General features: G+C 41.5%; 1 protein-coding gene across 1 annotated transcript in view; it reads left to right on the forward strand.

Annotated features, from left to right (window-relative positions):
- LOC122811525 overlaps positions 1–19,394 on the forward strand; it is a 1,751,548-nt gene that overhangs the window by 466,445 nt on the left and 1,265,709 nt on the right. Inside the window, exon 3 of the mRNA XM_044083457.1 lies at positions 18,322–18,418. Within this exon, the coding sequence (XP_043939392.1) occupies positions 18,322–18,418 (97 nt within the window). The remainder of the gene's footprint in view (positions 1–18,321; positions 18,419–19,394) is intronic.

Below are 19,394 nucleotides of genomic sequence, written 5' to 3' on the forward strand. Positions count from 1 at the left end.
CCGTTTGATGGATCATCCCTCTTTGGTCCTCAAGTGAAAGAAACCTTGACTAGGTGCGAACTGATGGCAAGACCCTTTCTGCCGGAGTCCGTTTTCTACTCCTTCTAGGCCTTACCCCAAAGGCCAGAAAGGTGGAAAGATGTGGTTCCGTAAACAATCTCAAGGGACTTCGCCTGACGACAGAGTCGTTTCCCGCCAGAGGCAGAGGTGGGAATAACAATGGTAGACGATAAGCCCTAGGGGCAGGGGGGGTCCGCAGAACCAGGGCAATCGGGAAGCCTTCCCTGACGAGCCTTTTCAGCATCCCTGTGGTGTTGCCCGACTGCCCATCTTCGAGGCAGTCGGGGAAGATTGTCACTGTAGCCAGAAGCCTGGCTATCCCTGACTCAAGACAAATGGGTACAGTCCATCATTTCCGAAGGCTATTCTATCCCCTTTCTTCGCATTCCAAATCAGTCAAAAAAATCCCTTCCAGATGTTCCACCGCTCAAAGGGATCTAGCGGTTTTGGAGATTTCAAAACTGCTTGCAAAAGAGCAATTCAGCCAGTTCCAGCAGACCAGCAAGGATCCGGAATCTACTCAAGGTTCTTTTAGTTCCAAAGAAAACAGGGGACTGGAGACCAATTTTGGATCTCAGTGTCTTGAACAGATCAGTCAAGAAAACAAGATTTCGGATGGTCACGCTACAATCCATCCTTCCCTTTTGGGCAAAGGAAACTGGATGTGCTCTATAGACCTTCGGATGCGTACTATCACATAAAATGAACAGGCGCTCCAGAAGATTCCTCCGCTTCTGGCTTGGAACCTGTCATTTCCAGTTCAGGGCCCTGCCCTTTGGTCTCACCACTGCCCCGGTGTTTACCAAATGCATGGCAGTGGTAGCTTCTCACCTGAGACGACAAGGATTCCAGGTGTTTCCATATTTGGACGACTGGCTCCTCACAGCTCCCACCAAGCATCTCCTTCTGATGGCCAGAGATTACACTTTTCGCGTTTGTCAAAAGCTGGGTATTTCAATAAATTGCGAAAAGTCTGTTTTGTCGCCTTGTCGTACTATTACCTACATAGGGGCAAATCTAGATACAGTAAACATGTCTGCAAGACTAACACATCAGAGAATAACAGACATTCACAAACTGGTATCACTCCTTTTCAACAACAACAGAATCAAAGCCAGGTTAGTTCTGAAAGTGTTGGGAATTATGGCAGCGGCCATACCTCTGCTTCCATTAGCCAGATTCCACATGCGGATCCTTCAATGGATGCTCTTTACTCAATGGTCATACCAGCAACTTCCAATGTCTCACACCATTATGATCACGCAAGCGTGCAAAATCATCTCATGTGGTGGATGTCTTCCTCAGCTCTTGTTGGGAAGACCCTTTGTTCCACCTCCTCCGGTTGCTACTCTGACAACGGATGCCTCCTGATCGGGTGGGGGCATTATCAGGGCAGGACGGTCCAGGGCACATGGCAACCAAACGAATGCCACTTGCACATAAATGTTCTGGAGATGAGAGCAGTGCTTTTAGCATTGCAAGCCCTTCAAGACTCTCTTCCCTTGGGAACGATTGCAATCCAAACAGACAATATGTCTGTAGTGTGGTACATCAACAAACAAGGCGGAACCAGGTCATACGCCCTGTGTCGAGAAGCACTCAGACTGTGGCAATGGGCGATTTCTTCTCAGCGGTTTCTGATAGCAACGCACATTCCCGGAAAGTCCAATCAAATTGCGGACAAGTTGAGCAGAGCCATACTCATGCCTCACGAGTGGTCTCTGAAAGACTCTGTAGTGAGAGAAATTTTTCTCAAGTGGGGTCAGCCTTGCTGCGATCTTTTTGCTACTCCCCAAAACAGCAAGTGCAGAGAATATTTCACTCTATTCCCTTTACCAGGCCAACCCAGCAGAGACGCTCTAGTCCAAGTTTGGCCCCGGGGACTTCTGTATGCATTTCCTCCCTTCCCACTGATCTCTCAAGTGATACAGAAAGCTATCGCTCAGAAGGCCTCATTGATCCTCATTGCTCCTTACTGGCCTCGACAAGTGTGGTTCCCCTTTCTACATCGTTTTCTCTTGGAGCGACCGTGGAATCTGGACCTAGTTCCAGATCTTTTGATCCATCATTCGGGTCAGTTTCATCGCTCCCTTCCCTCTCTGAACCTCACTGCTTGGTTCCTCCAGTTCCAACCTTAGCCAGGCTTCCTCAATTATCTCACTCTGTTAGAGATATTCTGATAGCTTCCCATAAATCTTCCACTCGGAAGATTTATTTGAGTAAGTGGAAACGCTTCACATATTGGGCTCAAGGAAAGGACATAGATCCTTTCACTGCTTCCATCCAATTAGTCCTTGATTTTCTAGCTGAACTCTTCCATGCAGGTTCATCTCCTCTACACTTAAAGTTCAATTGGCAGCTATTTCTAACTTTCATGTGGGTATTTCTGAATCTGCCTTAATGTCCCACAAGCTTTGCAAAGCCTTTTTGAAAGGAGTTTTTCTTCTCAGACCTCCTATAAGAAATCCTCCTTCTCCTTGGGACCTAAATTTAGTTCTTGCTTCTTTGATTCTTCCCCCTTTCGAACCTGCAGTCTCCTGTTCTTTAAAATTATTATCATGGAAGACTCTCTTTCTGGTAGCTATTACATCAGCTAGAAGAGTTTCAGAGCTTCAAGCACTCAGCTGTCGTCCTCCTTATCTTTTGTTTCATAAGGACAGAGTATCCTTACGAACTAACCCGTCCTTTTTGCCTAAGGTGGTCTCGACGTCAAATCTAAATCAAAGCATTGATCTACCTGTCTTTTTCCAGAATACTCCAATAGGTCTGAACAAAATTACACTGCCTGGATGTTCACCGTCAATTGAGGTACTACTTGGATAGAACAAAACAGTTCAGAAAATCTGATCAGCTGTTTGTCTCCTATGCAGAAAGCAGAAAGGGACTTTCAGTTTCAAAGGTATCATTATCCAGATGGCTAACATCTTTGATTTCCCTTGTATATGAAATTAGACATCAAAAGCTGCCTGATAAACCTAAGGCTCATTCCACCAGAGCTTTGGCTACTTCTTTAGCCTTCCAAGACAGACTGCCTATTGACACCATTTGTGCAGCGGCTACTTGGGCTACTCCTCACACTTTCATTTCTCATTATAAGTTGGATTTAGCTTCTAGGCATAGAGCTAACTTTGGTTCCACTGTTATCAGGAGTCTGTTCCGTTAGGCCACCCGGGACAAGGTGCTAGGGACGCGGTCCCATCCAGCAAGAATGAAGGCGAGATAGACAACTTAACATATAGAAGTTATGTTCTTACCATAACGTTCCATGTTAGTTGTCTTCTTCTCGCCTTCTTCTTGCGTCCCACCCTCCTTCCCCCTGGCCTGGACTGACCTAGAGGAGTAGTGATTGTGACCTCTCTTTCTACCACCTCTTTCTTAGACATATGCTATTATGCATATTTCCTGGTTCAGGATGTAGGTCACCCTTCTTTCTTCCTGTTGTTAGAGGTGGACTCTGTTTTACAGTTATACTGTTACTATTATAAGCTGGGGTTAGCTTACAAACGAGATCTGAGGTAACTCTCGCCTAGCATTGTGGGATATAAGGGGAGCCTCGAGCCGGTGGAACCAACTCTCGAGCTTTTAGAGTGGCCGAGTCGGAGCCGAGGTCGGCTCCGAACCCATCCAGCAAGAAGAAGGCGAGAAGAAGACAACTAACATGGAACGTTATGGTAAGAACATAACTTCTGTTTTTTACCCCAGCATAGGCCTTTGGCTATACCTCCTGTTCTGAATGTGGTGGAGGATGTGTTTGCAGAGGCTTCTCTTAATCCTGATTCTTTGCCTCCTGCTCCTGTTAAACCAGATAGATATTACAGGGTACCTGAAGCTCATAAGTATCTTTTTAAGAGTCCCAGGGCAGACCCAGAAACTGTTAGCCAGGGGCCTAAGGGTGTTAAGGCTTCTGTTGTCAAGAATCTGGTTCCTGCAGATAAAGAGGCCAGGGCCTTGGATAGATGGGGAAAGAAAGTTTATACTTCTTCCACTCTAGCCATGAGAGCTTTGAATTGCCAGTTTCACATGTTGAAATATCAAAATTATCTCCTTTCACAGTTGAAATCTAAGGTTGATGCTCTGGCGGAAGGTATTGATTGTAAAGAGTTACAAGATTTAGTGCATGTTTCTGAACAGGTGGGTAAGCATTCTTTGCAATGTGGTTTTGATGCTGTACAGGCCTTGTCTAGGGTGGCTGCCACTGGGTCAGTTCTTCGCAGGCATGCCTGGCTGAGGGATCAAAATTTATCTGACCATGTTAAAACTAGGATTTTGGATGCCCCTTTGCAATCTGATGTCTTGTTTGGTTCTCCTGTTGAGGCAGTTTTAAAGAAGATGGAAGACAAGGCTAAGTCTATGCAGACTGTTAAAGATTTTTTGCAGGTTCAGCCTCCAAAGTTTAGTAGAAATGTAGTAGGGTTTTCAATAAAAAGTTGAAATTTGTTTATAAAAAAGATAGATCATTTAAGGATATTTTTGAAAGAAACACTGTCACTTCAATACATCCTATAAACAGAATAAAGGGCAATTTTAAATGTGGCAGATGTACCACATGTTGTTATATTTATACCACCGAGGACAAGTTATCAGTTAACTATTGTAATATTAATATTGTGGGACATTTTGATTGCCACACCAAGAATGTGGTTTACCTTGCAAAATGTCAGAATTGTGAGGTATTTTATGTGGAAAACTTGTAGAAAATTTAGAGAGAATTAAAGAACATCTCTTGGATATTAAACATAAAAATCTGTCAGCCCTAGCAAGACATGTGATTGAATATGAAGACCATCATTTTAAATTTTGTGTTATACAGCAATTGAATAATGACCCACAAGGTAGAATCACACAATACCATTTGGATTTGTGTGAACTCAAATGGCAGTTACGTTTAAATGCCCATAATCATCCAGGTATTAATGAGTTTACATCTATAAAACCCTGTCTAAGGATTAGACAAATAGAGGGTTGAAACACTAATGAAATAAACTTGTATAACTAATACATTTTGACAGCATTTTATAGTACATGTTCATAACAAGTTAATTTTTATCCATGGATATAAGTATTAATTGACATCATTTTATATGATATATAAATAATTGTAAATTTATGTGTAAATTAATATAATATATTTGTAATCATTTTATATAAATTGCTTTATACATATTTATAATTTTTTAAATTGAGATATTTATACATTGGTGCACACATATTTATTGTTTTTTAAGTAACATTCTTTTAGATAGGAAACAGTGTATGCATGTATTATATTGAATTATTTATTAGATGTACAATTTAATTATAATTATTGCATTAATTGTATTCAATTGGTTACTATGGAATTTTAATTATTGTTAATTATATGCACTATATATAGGGCTGTACCAATCTGAGGAAGTCATTGCTTAGACGAAACCTAGGTTATTGGTGAGCCTGTCGTGCAGATTGTTCTAATAAACTTGGTGGCTGAATTACGTTCTTGTTGGAATTATTGGTTTAACCTCCTTTTTGTGATCTTTAGTAGAAATTGGCCTACTAAGGGGTGGGCGTATCCTTCTTATGATTCCCAGTCTAGGGGTAGATCTAGACGTGGCAGGGGCAGAGGTCAGGGCTCTTTCAGGCCTAGAACAGGGAGTTCTCCTGCACAGTCTTCGGGTGAGGGCAGGGGTCAGTTCTTTCGTAAACAGACCCAATGACCTACCTTTTCAGCTGCCAGAACCTTCTCGCCTGGCAGCACCTTTGGGAGGAAGGTTGGCACTTTTCAAAGAAAATTGGAGTTTGATTACCCAAGACAGATGGGTATTGGATATCATACATCACGGTTACAGGTTTTATTTCCATACCTTGCCTCCTTTCAAAGGCATGCCAGACGTTCCTCCTCAACAAAGAATAGAGGCTCACAAGCAAATTTCTCTGTTACTCCAAATAGGGGCCATACAGCCGGTTCCTATGCCAGAAAGGGGCCTAGGATTTTATTCTCGCCTGTTCCTTGTACCAAAAAAGGGGAACACGTGGAGACCAATTTTGGATTTATCTATCCTCAACACTTATCTGGACATTCCCAAGTTCAAAATGTTGACGTTACAACAGCTTTTACCTATGCTGGGTAAGGATCACTGGATGGTAACTTTGGATCTCAAGGAGGCTTACCTTCATGTTCCTATCAGGCTAAGTTGCAGGAAGTATCTGCGTTTTCAGACTGGGACTTCTCACTATCAGTTCTCTGCATTGCCCTTTGGCTTATCTACTGCGCCCAGAGTATTTACAAAAGTTCTGGCTCCAGTGATAGCTTTCTTCAGGCTAAAAGGAATACAAATCTATCCTTATTTGGACGATTGCCTGATTCTGGCTCAAGGAAGGGACGAGCTTCTTCGTCATTTGGAATATGTGATAGCAGTGCTAAGATGCCTGGGGTATTCTGTGAACGAAATAAAGTCCAGTCTAGTACCCTCTCAAGACATGTGCTTTCTGGGTGTAAGACTGAATACAGCATCCCAGATGGCCTTTCTAACCCCGGACAAACAAAAGAATCTTTCCCTTTACTTCCATCATCTATCTCTTCAGTCCGGGCTGACTGCAAGGACAGTCCTTCAAGCCTTAGGGTTCATGGCATCTTGTATTCTGGTGCTTCCCAATGCCAAACTGCATATGAGGAAGTTGCAATGGTATCTCAAAAATGTATGGACACAGCACTGCCAGTATCTGGACACTGTCATTCAAATAATACCTTGCATTCAAAAGGAATTTTTGTGGTGGGCTCAGGAATGTCACCTAAACAAGGGACACTGTGACCCGGCCAGAGGCGAGTCAAATTTTAACGACAGATGCCTCAGACAAAGCTTGGGGAGCTCATCTAAACGGAAAGTGGATACAAGACAAGTGGCCTGTCAGACTACAGCATCTACATATCAACTTGAAGGAGATGTTAGCAGTCCAGTTTGCATTAATAGCTTTCAAGGATTTACTTCTTCCAGGGCAGGTGTTGATTCTAACAGACAACACAACTGTCATGTGGTATATCAACAAGCAAGGGGGAACACATTCTTATCCTCTATGCAGGCAAGCAATGATTTTGTGGGAGACTGCTCTCAGTTTACAACTAAGTCTTCAGGCAAGGTTTCTGCCGGGAGCACAGAACTCCTTAGCAGATGTGTTAAGCAGACAAATCATGGATCCCCACGAGTGGAAACTGGATCTTCATGTATTTCAGAAATTGACAGTGTCCTGGGGAACTCCAGACATAGATCTGTTCGCTTCTCCACTAAACCACCAGCTGCCAAAGTTTTGCACGAAGAGGTTTCATCCCACAGCTTCGAAAGTGGATGCTCTTTCTTTCAGTTGGAAAAATCTTCATGTGTATGCCTTTCCACCTCTGCCTCTCCTCCCAAAGGTACTTCTGAAGGTCAGACAGGACAAGCCAAGGATGATTTTGATAGCTCCAGATTGGCCTCGACAGCACTGGTACCCATTACTGAGAAGTCTAGTACGGAAGCCTCCATGGCCTTTGCCTTTGATTCCACATCTGTTGTCCCAGGAGGACAGTCATTTGCTCAATGTCAAACTTCACTCTCTTCACCTAACAGCCTGGCATATTCTGTTTTAAGCCATAGGGGGTCTCAACTTCCACAACAAGTTTTGAATGTGATCTTGGAAGCTAGAAGGCCTAGTACAAGGAAAGTGTACGCAGATAAATGGAAGAGATTTTTATTTTGGAGTGCAGCTAAGGATTTGGATGTTTCTGAGCCTGATTTAAGTGTGGCTCTTCAATATCTTACTGAGTTATTGGACAAAGGTTTGTCCTTCTCTTCTATTAAGATTCATGCTGCAGCAATTTCAGCTCACTACGACTGTGACCCACCATTGTTTTCTCATCCTTTGTTCAAGCAATTTCTTAGAGGGGCAAAGAATATAAGACCCCCACGTAGAGCTCCTACTCCTGCTTGGGATCTCAATTTTGTGTTGGAGAAACTCACTCTACAACCTTTTGAGCCTGCAGCTACTGCTGAGTTGAAATATTTGTCATGGAAGACTGCTTTTTTGTTGGCCATTACCTCTGCAAGAAGGGTTTCTGAATTGCAGGCCCTTATGGCAGTTGAGCCTTTCTTAATTTTCCATAAGGATAGGGTATCTTTATTACTAATCCTTCCTTTATGCCTAAAGTGGTTTCTAGTGTGGCTTTAAACCAAACTATTCATTTGCCTACTTTTATGCAAATCCCCAAAATAAAGGGAAAAGATTTTGCACACTTTAGATGTACACAGGCAGTTGCGATATTATTTGGACAGAACTAAAGGGTTCAGACAATCTCAGCAGTTATTAGTTTCTTTTGCTTTGTGCTCTCAGGGCAAGCCCGTGTCAAAACAAACTATTTCTAAGTGGATTGGATTTTGCATTGCTTTCTGTTATTCCCATCATGGCAAAGAGATTCCAGCTGGGATTAGGCCTCATTCCACTAGGGCTACTGCCACTTCAACAGCTTTTTGAGGGGTGGCTACTAAGGATATTTTGGAGGCAGCCACTTGGAGTTCAGGGCATACCTTCTCTAGGCATTACCACCTTCCACTGTACTCTAAATCCAGGGCTGGTTTTGCCACTGCTGTGTTGCAGGGCATTTTGGCAGCTCCTGCTTCATTATAGTTTAGCCATCCTCCCTTACCTCTGCTTTGGGATTCTACCCAAGTGTTAGGACTGCAGCAATGTGAGATGAAGAACATAGTACAGTTTTGTACCTACCATAAATGTAGATGTTCGAAGATCCACATTGCTGCAGTCCAATACCCTCCCTCCTTCCCTCTGTAGTTTGAGGTGGTTGTGTGGGTTGGGTTATCCATCTGAGGTATATTGTGTATATTGTATATATTGTATATATTGTACATATTTTTGGTGTTAGGCTGGTTGGTTGTTTAGTTGTTGTCTATGGGTTTTGACCTTTCTTTTTAGGGTCTTCTGACATCTGGGGCAAGAAAAGACTGAGGATATGACGTCGGTCATGCGCATTTGTACCCTGACGTTCTGATGTCAGTCAAATGCGCCTTGACCGACATCAGCCTTATACTCTGATATTCGGGCCGACCGAGGGACAGCGGACTACCCCAAGTGTTAGGACTGCAGCAATGTGGATCTTCGAACATCTACATTTATGGTAGGTACAAAACTGTACTTTTCAGGCATCCTGTCCAGAGACTTTGTTGCAAAACCTTCAGATGTGATGATGTCAATCTCGCCTTTATTCTCACTGGGTCTGATCCGATCCATTGGCTCCATTCAGACAATTTCAAAAGCTCATGGGCATTCTTCCTTACCCATAGTACAACTCCATAACTTCCCCAGACCTCATTTCCAGCTCTGTGAAAGAGGTTCTGAAGCAAGCTCTGAGCTATGTGCTTTACTTTTCAAAATTTATCTTAGTATTTAGACAGTTTATTATAGTTTTATGTAGATTAATATAGTTTGTGTGTATGTGTGTATATATATATATATATATATATATATATATATATATATATATATATATATATATATATATATATATATATATATATATATATATATATATATATATAGTGTGCATATATATATATATATATATATATATATATATATATATATATATATATAGTGTGCATATATATATATATATATATATATATATATATATATATATATATATATATATATGTTTACATGTATGTGTATATTTGGCTCTGATATTTGCACTATAAGTTAGTGTTTGAAGCTTCATAATTTTCTAAATTCAAAGCACAGAAAAATTCTACTTATTGATATAAATTCTGTCAAACAAAAATGCTGATGCTGTATCTTGTTTGTACTATTTTAAATATGTTTCTAGGTGTTACTAGGCTATCAGTCCAAGAGCTATTTTAAGCCTAGCCACATTTACCAAAATGTTATGACGTGTCAATACCCCATGGAATTTTATAGTTCTGTTATAGGCCTGTTCACCTCGAGCATTCCCTAGCTGCTGCTGTCCATTAGTGACCAACTGTTTCAAACCAAGGGTATATTTGTGTCTGCCCATTCACTGATCCAAGATTCATTTGAATATGGCTAGGCACCAAAAAAAAAAAAAAAAACAAACTGGAGGATGCAGAAGAACAGAGTGAAAGCCACACGATGTTAGTGTTTTTTTTGGCTTATTTATACTGATTATTGCTTCTAGCAATTTATATATAGCACTTTTTATTGCCTGCTGCATAGTTTTTACTGTATTTTATTGCTATTAACTAGTCTGCATGGGTAACTGATTTGTTTGCAGTTAAAAGTATTCTGTAGAGTCTCTTTGCTCTCATCTGTTTAAAAATTTTTGTTTTATGTCTCACTGCTGTCATAAAGTTTTCTGTAGTGTTTACTGTCTAAAGAGTGTAGGCTAATACCGTTTAGTATTGGTCCCCACCCTCCCTGTTGGTGTCTTGTTGTTATACTTGGTGGCTTTGCAGTTACCTGCCCCTAATGTAATTTTTTTTTAAATTCTCTTTATTATTAATTTTTTTTATATAACATAACAAGATATACAAGATACACTCAAAACTATGTACAATTATACATTGCCCAAAAGTAGAAAAAGGTGAAACGAGGAATATTACGAAGAAAAAAAAAACTGTATTCATTTCAATATGTGATCAAAAAGTATTCTCCACAATTCTTTGAGGAATGGTTTCTGGTTAATGTAGTAAAATAATACATTCCTCCCAGTCTAATGTCATTAGCTCATTCTACATAATACAGACAAAACATCTGAGAAGGCCTTCTGTTCCTCCTTTCTTAAAAAAAAAATTGCCTGAATCTCCTTGTGCTCTGACTGTGCTTCTCAGATTTTGGAAATAGAATATATTTTAGTGCATTTATTATAACTGTATTTGCCTTAACATTGCTACAACTCAAGTGCTTGTAGGTTGCACTGCATCTGAATTGTTTATGTATTTTAGCTGCTTTTCTGTATATATAGACTAGCTACTTATTCTACTGTATTGCTGCCTCAAATCGTTTTTCAGTTATGCACTTGCCTTGCTTCATTTAAAAAGTTTTAAATTGCTGATTTTGTAGACTTTTAATTGCATTTACTGTTTAGGACTACACACTCAAGTGTGTTAGTCTTCTGTGTTTATTTACTTTATTATTGCATTGTTTAGCCTGTTTTAACCAAAAAAAAAAAAAAAAAAAATACTATCTTGTTTGCTCGTTTCCCACCTTTCCTTGCCAGTATAGTCCAGATCCCAGGCTTTGCTGGTTTCAGGACTTTATTTTCTGTGTTCAGAGCTATCCAGACCTTGCTGTGGTAGAGGGACGTCCTACTGCTTATCAGTGGGAGTGATGAGCATTGTACTGCCTGTCTAACACTAGAGGAGTGGTTTCCAGCTCTGAAATTGTAATTTTATTAGCCTTTTTGGGCTGATGTCTACCCCTCTCAACTTTATGGCTTAAAAATGCATGTGTTTGTGCATTTTTCACATCGTGCAGCACTGCGTGGCTGCAGTTAAAGTATTCCAGGTGCCAGAAAGTCTGCTCTTCAAATTTTCCCTTAGAACTAGCTGGTTTCTCAGTAGTAGCACTAAAATCTGAACCCCTGAGACTAGCACTTGCTCTGGAACCTGCTGGAAAGCAGTAGGAAGCCTGAAACTGATACAAGCACTCAGCTCTCCTTGTCAATAAGGAGAAATTAATTGTAGGCACTAAACAGCCCATAATTGCAAAGTACCTTGCAAAGGTAAGGGAAAACAGCTCTTGTAGTTTACAAAAAAAGCACCTAAACAGCATGTCCAAGGGTCGGCTTCCAGTGATTTCTCCTGTCCACCTGGTGAATCTGGGCATACTGGGGCAATGCGACAACTGCCTCATATACACTGACAACCCTCTCCTCCTACCACCCAACACTACAACCTGCGACAGATGCACTTACATAGCCAAACTGGAAGCAAAGCTCTCTCCGGCCAAGATTGTGCTAGACAGTCAAGAGGAGAAGACTAACACCTACACTACACCTCAAGCAACTCCTAGCCCTTCAAAACCCACACCATCAACACCCACACATTGCAACACTAAACCCACATATGCAGAGGCTCTTAACATTAACCTGCCCAAGCAACAAGGGCCTCCAAAGCTGAAACGCAAACAAACACCAGTCACAACCAAAGTGATGCATAGCTCACAACACCAGTGTGCCACCCAACAACAGCCCCTAAGGCAAGACAATGTACCCAACACTTTAGTCTCAGGTTGACACTATAGTCAGGCCTACTGATGTCCCACTCACCAGGCTGAACAAGGAGAAAATTAGTCAGCTGCCTGTCAGGTGCCAGGATCCACCACATAATGCATGCACTCCAGTCACTCCACAGCAAGTAGAAATACAACTCTGTTATTGTCCATGTTGGAGTGAATGACTTGAGACATACCTCCCTGGACTAAATGAAAAGAGACATGGAAGAGCTCTCTGATCATGTGGCCTAGGCAGGTATGACCCTGACCTTGAGTAGTATCCTGCCTTCGTCCAGAATTATACCACAGTATAAGGACACAATGATTGACTTCAATAATTGTCTAAGCTTCTGGTGTCATTCAAAGGGGATCCAGTATCTGTCTGCCTGGGAAGACACGATCGACAAACCATGATGCTTTGCCAGAGATGGTCTGCACCTGTCACCCCTGGTATTCAGGTTACTGGCTAAAGCTCTTGCCACCCCTATAGTGCCTTTTTTAGGCAAGGTTCAAAGGACAAAACCACCACCATAACAGATACAAGCATGCAAAATCTGAAGGTAATGCTACAAGTCTGAACTTCAAAATGCACTCTCTAGAGGCACTCCTAAAAATGGAGAACATCGATATCTGTGCAGTAACTGAGACCTGGTTCAGAGAGCACCCCTGCAATACCCAGGCTACAACTCTTGCCACATGTTTTGGCCACAAAACTAAGACTGAAACACTAAAGGTGGAGGATTGTCCATATTCACCAAGGATATTCACATCTCCAGGCTAGTTGCCCAACACAATGCATCTGAAATGTTCCAGGTGCAACTAACACTAGGTAAGACTGTAATCCAAATTGTAGCTTGCTACAGATCCTCCACCATGCCTCAAGATTCTCAGTACACCTTTCTAAACATACTGGAAAATATTAAGATACAACCAAACACCCTAATACTGGGTGATTTCAACTACCCTGCCATTAACTGGGAAAACTACTAGCGTACCAACAACTTTTCCCAACGGTTCTTGGAATTCATAAATTCCAATGCCCTGGGTCAGCTAATCCATTGTCCCAACAGGGGCTCCAATATCCTAGACCTGGTCATTACCAACATGGGAGATAGATGCTCCAACACCAGTGGTCACCCCCTCATTGGTCAAGTCTGACCATAAGCAAATCACCCTTGACATACACATCCCACCCCCACCCCCCATAAGGAAACCTTCGTAAAAATCTTCTCCAAAGCCAACTTCATGCTACTGAAGTCAGAAGTGACAAACTTCATGACACCCATGCAGACGGAATCTGAAAGTTTGACTGCTGAATCCTACACTAAGGCACTGTACGAGCACATCCACTTGTGCATGAATCGTGCCATCCCAAATAGAACCAAGATGCTCTCCTCCAAAAAAAGGAAGCCAATCTTGTGATCCCATGCTATAAACAAAAACTATACAACAGAAGGAAGAAACTGTTGCAGAAAAGAGGAAAATCCCAGGATGCAAAAAACTCCCTCACCAGCCTCAGTAAGAAGCTGAGATCCCTCATAAAATTCTCAAAAGCTAGTTACGAAAATAAAGTTGCCAAAGATTCTAAGGACAACCACAAGGCATTCTATAGTTATGTCAAGAATCTAAATGGCAATGCTCAGATCTGCTCTGAGCTACAACAGAATGGCATTAAATATACTGATACCAAGGATATTGCCAATATCCTGGCTGATCGATTTAGTGCCAACTTCACCTGCCTCTCACCCTCTAAAGGGCCCATCTCAATACCAAAAGATTGCCAAATTCCGGTAATCATGGTCACACAGGTAGAAACCGCCCTCTCCAAAGCTAAGAATACAGCATCCATGGGACCAGGTGCCTTCCCAGGCTGTGTACTACATGAACTACAGAATGAACTGGCACCTCACCTAAGTGTCATGTTTAATCCTAACCTCACCTCAGGCTTCATGCCCACTGAGTGGTGCACAGCTACAGTCATCCCACTCCACAAGGGGGGATCCACCTTGGATCCCAGGAACTACCATCCCAGCAGTCTGACGAGCTTGATCTGCAAGGGCATGGAATGCATTATTATGGAACTTATAAACAAAGACATTGGCAACCTTCAAACACTGCACCCCACCAAGTTTTGGTTCATGAAGGGCCGATCTTGTCTCCTGAACCTTATTGACTTCTTCAAATCAGTCTCCAGAGCTGTGGACGAGGGTAAGGCAGTCCACACAGCCTATCTGGACCTCGCCAAGGCCTTTGACACTATCCCCCACTCTGGAATCCTAGATAAACTTACTAAGCTGGGCATAAATCCCTACATCACTTGATGGGTTGCCAACTGGCTTACTGACAGAACCCAGACTGTAAATGTAGCTGACTGCAAATCCAACTCCAGACAAGTGGAGTACCTCAGGGTTCAGTCCTGAGACCACTCTTGTGTGGCATCTACTTCTCTGAAGTACAGGCCAACACTAAGGGACTCTGGCTAACAAAATTTGCAGATGACTGCAAACTGGGAGCCATTATTGTATCCCCAAATTATGTGGATATTCTACAAAAGGGCCTTACAGAAACAGATACCTGGTGCCAGAGCCATGGATTCAAGCTTAATGCCAAGAAATGTATAGTTATCCCCTTTGGAAAAAAAAACATGTACCCATGAATTACCGCATAGGTGGCAGTACACTAAACATCGAAAGTGTGATGAGAGACTTAGGGACACAGGTGGACAGTGGTCTCACCTTCGATAACCACATCGCCACAACAGTCAGGAAATACTTCTATGTGGCACACCTCATTACTAAGGGCTTTTCATCCAGAAAAAAGGGGGTCATTGTCCCACTGTACTCATCCCTCATTAGACCCATTATAGAGTATAACGCCCTGTTTGGTATGTACCTCACAACACATCTGCAAAAGCTGGAAAGGCCGTAAAAATACCTCACTAAAAGAATCACAAGTCTAAAGCAGATGCCATTTGCTGACCGTCTAAAAAAAGACTCCAGCTATACACTGTGGCATATTGCCTACTCAGATGTGATCTCTGCCTAACGGCCATGTCAAACCCTGAGCTGTTGGACATGCTCCACTTAAAGAAAACCCAATCCCTCAGAGCCACATGCTCCAGTGATCTAAACCTTCTCATCACAATGAACAAAACATGCTGGAGGGGGTAGGTTCCTGATCCAGAGACTCCCCATACCCTGGAATAGACTGCCCATACATGCCAAGCAGAGTGCCTCCTTGGCCCTCTTCAGAAGGAACGTTGATGATTGGATGGGAGATAGGAAATTGGATCATGTCAGTCGCCCTGCTAGACAGGGGTCCAGGGAAGTAAATATTGTGGGAAGAAATATCCAGGGAATTGTTAGGGTTAGGCTTGTACTGGCCCTAGGGCTGATAGCCTAGTACCAACCTAGGAACTGTTAATCCACGCTTTCGTAACCATACTTCAGCATAAAATATAAACGTTTCATTACATTAACATTGTGTGGATTTCACTCTGTTCTTCTGCATCCTCCAGTTTTTGTTTTTTGGTTCTTGTGTTTTTTTCAGGAGTATTTCTACTTTTTTGGTGAATATGGCTAGGGATGAGCTTTGCTTTACATGGATTGAAAGGCTGCTCCAAAAAAGAAGTGTTCTTTTAGATGTGAAAATCACTCCAGCGTGTCCTTTTTGTTATCCATTCTAAGGACTTAAACTTCTTCTGATGTTTGCTTTTAAGATGTGTAGTAAATCCATCCATGTAGGATCAGAGGCTGCCATCTAGGTTGGGCATAGATTACTGTGAGGTTTTCTGTGGGAGACATTACAGGGTTAGGGCTTTGAGATGGTTACTCCCTGCATTCTTTTTTTGAGGAACCTCTGTGGTCTCTTGTGCTGTTTTAAATGTGTGGTCAATTAGATGTTAAGGGGTGCACTGTATCCATGATTGGTCTGATGAGAGCTTAGTACAATGGAACAATGACCGCCTTTGACCTGGATGCCATAACCTTATAAGTTATGCAGTTTAGAATGGTATTTTCACCCCATGCACTAAGATATGTCAAAGGTCTGGTTATTTTGAATATGCATTCACAGATCCCTGGCCATAAAGTCTAATTTTAGGGGTTATAGTATCAATGTGGTAATTCTCAGAAGTGGGTGTTTTAACAAAGGGTACTATTATGCATTTTGTTTGCTTTGAGTTTTAGTCCGTGGCTCTGGCAACAATTTCTTTGCAGGGCCCTATTGAATGGAACCTGTGTCTTTAGGGGATACAGTGACCCATGACTTGTTTGTACTCTGCAGATTTCCTCAGCCAGAGGCCCTTGTTGTTTCCCTTGTCTTCAGAGAACCACATGCCAAGTTGGAGAGGCCTCATCATCAACTCGTGGGATTCCACCTGTGACTGACCTCTTTGTGGTGGTGGTTTCCCAGTTTTCTAACTTGTGTCCTTTGCTAGCTGATATCCATCGGGAGGCATAGACCTATGGCCCGATTTTTGTCAGTTTATCTACACTGTCAGTGTGATTATTTTTGATCACTTTGGCCAGGTTGAGATGCACTGTAGGGAACTGTTATGCCCTCATCCATAGCTTCAGTGATCTTGAAGTCCACCCATGTATACTAGGCATAACCTGCCTTTGACAGAACTGAACTAGGTAGGGTCGAGTATCTCCTGGATTCTAATGTCATTGGTTTATCAGATTCATAATTCTTTCCATGACCTTGCATGCAAGACTAGTCAGACTTGTGGGTCTGTAAGTTCTGTGGGTTCATGGTAACTGTTAGTCCTCCATACATTTGGCAGGAAGCCTGTCTAGAAGCAGTGATTAAATAGAGATTGTCATGAGCTGACAGATCATGTTTCATTTGATTCAGGAGCCATAAAATACCTGGTTTTGCAGGCAGAAATGAGGATGGTGTGCAAGGATACCCAGACAGTTCCAGTAATAGTAGGAGCAATGGGTCTTTTAAAAAAAAAATTGCAGTCTTAGATACGTTACCGATGCATATTAGTGCATATGAATTGCAGGAGTAGTCAGTCCTGGGCATATTGCTGGTGCTGTAAAGAGCACTTCTGGCTAACATCAAAGATTGAGATGGTACTAATTTCATGCTCTTTAATCATATTTCGACTTGTGGTCCATTACCATCATTGTATTAGAAACTCAGACTTGAATAAATTAAAAATAAATAAAATCGCTTCCTGGTAATATATAAAAAATCCTGTTTAAATTGTTTTGGAATTTGCTGTATTATATGTTGCACTATTGTTATAAAGACTGAACACTAATATGCCATTGTAAAGAACATTTAATGAGTACATTGTTTTACACCTTTTTAAAAGGGTTTAGTATTCACAAGATATTTATATTTGACGACTTTAACTTGAGATTTTCAGAACATGTTTAAACATTTAAGAATGTCTTGGCTAGCTCCTGGAGGTGTGACTTTCTGTGGTTTCTAGGAAAATCATGATGGTTCTTAAATTTATTACTGATTGGCCTTTTGAAGAGATGGAAAAGGGGGCAACTATTCTACTATATAAATAGTACTCCATGCTTTTTGTATACCTGAGGCTCCAGGTATGTAACATCTGTGTCAATCAACAGTAATGCAGTGTTTGGTTTTTCATTTTGATTTCAAAGTACTTGGTAAAAAAAATGAAGCCTTCTGTGCAATTTGTCAGTTTCTTTGTCATAATTTATTTTTTTAACTAATGCTTTTTTCTTGTCTGGTTGTGGTTGAAGAGGCCATGCTTTCTGTTCTAAACTGAAACATATTTAATAGTAGTAATTATAGATGGTGAATTTGAAATTAAAACTCGTTATCACCTTGGTCTTGCATATTTTGAGGTGGACAAAAAGCACATTCACCTAACCAGGGAGTTTATAGTTAAATGTAACTGTAAGCAATTTGGAGGATTTACAGGTTTTAACATAACGCAATAACAAATTGAGGATTTCAGTCTTGTGACTGGTCACACAGTAGTTAAACTACTGGTATAAATGGATAAACTAGTGTGAATGAATGTTTTGTCATTTTAAGTTAGATGTTTGTTTATTTCAGGTTTCTTGTAGATGCTTGTGAATTCCTGAGTCGACATCTCTGCATTGAAGGTCTCTTCAGAAAATCAGGGTCTGTGGTTCGAGTCAAGGACTTGAAGGTAAATGTGTAGAGTTGTACTGTTTCAGACTGAAGGAATTACCACTTCCGATGGATGTAATATTGGTGATTGCATCTAACTTTTTGTTAGAAGTGGCTAATGTAAGAGTTATCAAAGTACTACATATGTTTTCGATGCATTCATATATGGGAATGCAGGGCATTACTTATAATTGCAGTATGTAAGGCTTGTATGAAGAATGGCATATTTGAGTAGTTCAGGAAAGCTTTGGATCATCATGGCAGCTGTATCTGTACAACTGTATATGTTATATATGTACAACTATGTACCATAAGCTGAAGGCTTCCAGGTATCAAGCAAACTGCTGTAGCATGCAGTCTGACAGTAGGAGATGTTCATCGTGTTTCACTGTTGCAGTCCTTACAAATGGGTTATCCGGCTCCCGGTAGCCCACAGTCGGCCAGAATATCAAAGTCCTTGGTATATGATGTCTGCTGCCTTCGGTTTCAAGACTGATGTCAGGTATAAAGGAAGGCAGCCGACACCATTTCCTATTTTTTCTTGCCACGGAGCCCAAAGCAGAAGCTTTTTGCATGAGTGCCGGTCAGCTGAGTACCTTCTTTTTGTATTCCGACTGCTTAGTAGAAGACATCCTCAGATAAGTACCCCATTGGGGACCCTCTTTTCTTGCTTTAACGAATGTCAGAGAAAGTAACTGTCTTGCCTGTGGAAAACAGATTACGCACCATGATTTTCTCTCCTATTGTATCACTTGTTTGGGCCTTGAGCACGAAGTCCCTAATTGGGTTCTTTGTGCTTCTTTCATAGGTAGGTACTAGACTATTGGTCCTAGGGCCTATATAAGCCTAGCCAAATGGTACCCTGGCTTTTGCCACCCAATTAAATTATTTTCCTGTGCCCCTGTCAAGCAGAGCAACAGAAGAGATCCCCGGGGTGAATTTCCTATCTCCCATCCAATCAAGATTTTTCTTGATGAGTGTTAATGAGCTTTGTT

The sequence above is a fragment of the Protopterus annectens genome, chromosome 1.part0 (genome assembly GCF_019279795.1).
Source record: "Protopterus annectens isolate FY-2018-M chromosome 1.part0, PAN1.0, whole genome shotgun sequence".
NCBI classification, from domain to species: domain Eukaryota; kingdom Metazoa; phylum Chordata; order Ceratodontiformes; family Protopteridae; genus Protopterus; species Protopterus annectens.